Genomic DNA, 1,815 nt, shown 5'->3' on the forward strand with positions numbered 1-1,815 from the left:
TAACACTATAAATAATAATGACAATAATGAATATAACTCATATTTAAAACAAATTCAAAATATAATTGAAGAAGAAAAAATGAATAAAGTTGATATGTTATATAAATATTGTAAAAATAATATTAATATTTTATTATATATATATGTCATGCATATATATATAAATAAATTATGTAAAAATATTATTGTAAAAATTCTAAAACCTAATATTAAATATGGAAATAAAACAAAATATGATCATACAGATTTTATTTTATCTCCACTTATTGGTTATTCATATTCTAAATTCTATAGACTTAAATTTAATTACATGAATATACAATTAACATCTGATGGAAATATTGATAGGAGATATAAACTAGCCAAAGAACATTTAAAAAATAAACAAGAACAAAAAAAAAATATAAAAAAAAAAAAAAAAAAATTTAACCAATTAAATTGTAATAATAAAGAATCTGATACACAACTAAACCTATCTAGTGATACAGATATATATGATAAACGTTTAAAACTTAAAAAAGATAAAATCATAAAATCAAAATGTCATATTATCAAAAAAGACAACAAATGCAATTACAAAAAAAATGAATTTTTTACACAAGATGATAAAGATGACAAGGATGACAAGGATGAAAAAGATTCATCTAAAGAATATTTTCTCTCAAATAATTATAACATTAATGATGATACAGATTCCACAAAAAAAAGTTATAATGAAAATATTAATTTTTATTTATGGGGAATATTTAATTGGGACTATAGAAAAACACTAAGAGTATCTTTAAATAGTATATCAAATAAAAAAATAAACAACTTTGACATTTATAACTTTTTCTTTTACAATTATGATACCATATCAAATCTAAGTAAGAAAAAAAAATATATATATATATAAATAAATACATACATATATAAATATATATATATATATTTTATTTTAGATGAAATAAATAAGGACTTGGGTATTCTTATAGATATTTATAAAAGTATTAAGAATATATTATATCAAAATTTATCTTTATATGGAGATTTGCTTTTATTGAATGCACCATATAATATGACAAGAACACATACTGATGAAGAGGTAAGAATGTTTTACACACCATGTTATATGTATATGAATCATGTGTATATGTCAACAATGTAACATTATATATATATATATATATATAATATATATTTATTTATTTTTTTTTACATCAGTTGATATGTTTCTGGCTTAAAACTTTAAATCAGTTGTATCTAATCAGGGACGGCTTTTCAAATTATTTTAAAAATTTTTAAAAAAAACTAAATAAATATATATATTATATATTATATATATGATACAAATTTTGATGTTCCAAAATATATATATATATATATATATATATAATATATATGCTCCCATTTTTGTATATTTTTTCTATAATTATTTTTATATTAATATAAAAAAATGTGTTGATGTTGATGTTTATGTTTTATATATTAATTAAATTTTATTCATCCTTGTTTTTTTTTTTTTTTTTTTAATTTCTTTGAATACATTTATATATTTTACTTTTTTTTTTAATAATAATCCATATTTTTTTCACGTTATAATTATTCTATTTATGTTTTATAATGATATAAAATATAAATATATATTATATATATTATATATATATATATATATATATATATATATATTTTTCCTTCTATTTATGATTTTGAATTAGAAGGGGAAAAAAAAAATAAAACTAAACAAAATAAAATACAATAAAAATAAATAAATATTAATATTTTTATGTGTTCAAAAAAATGGTTGAATGTTATAAGTATATAACTATATAATAT

At 16.3% G+C, this 1,815-nt stretch overlaps 1 protein-coding gene across 1 annotated transcript; it reads left to right on the forward strand.

Annotated features, from left to right (window-relative positions):
* Positions 1 to 1,284, forward strand: PGSY75_0022800B (hypothetical protein; the record flags this gene model as incomplete). Its single annotated transcript, XM_018783373.1, has 3 exons — positions 1 to 866; positions 942 to 1,084; positions 1,204 to 1,284. Coding segments are annotated over 3 exons (1,090 nt in total), but the record flags the coding sequence as incomplete, so codon positions are not given.
* Positions 1,285 to 1,815: the final 531 nt, after the last annotated feature.

The sequence above is a fragment of the Plasmodium gaboni genome, assembly GCF_001602025.1.
Source record: "Plasmodium gaboni strain SY75 chromosome Unknown, whole genome shotgun sequence".
Taxonomy (NCBI): domain Eukaryota; phylum Apicomplexa; class Aconoidasida; order Haemosporida; family Plasmodiidae; genus Plasmodium; species Plasmodium gaboni.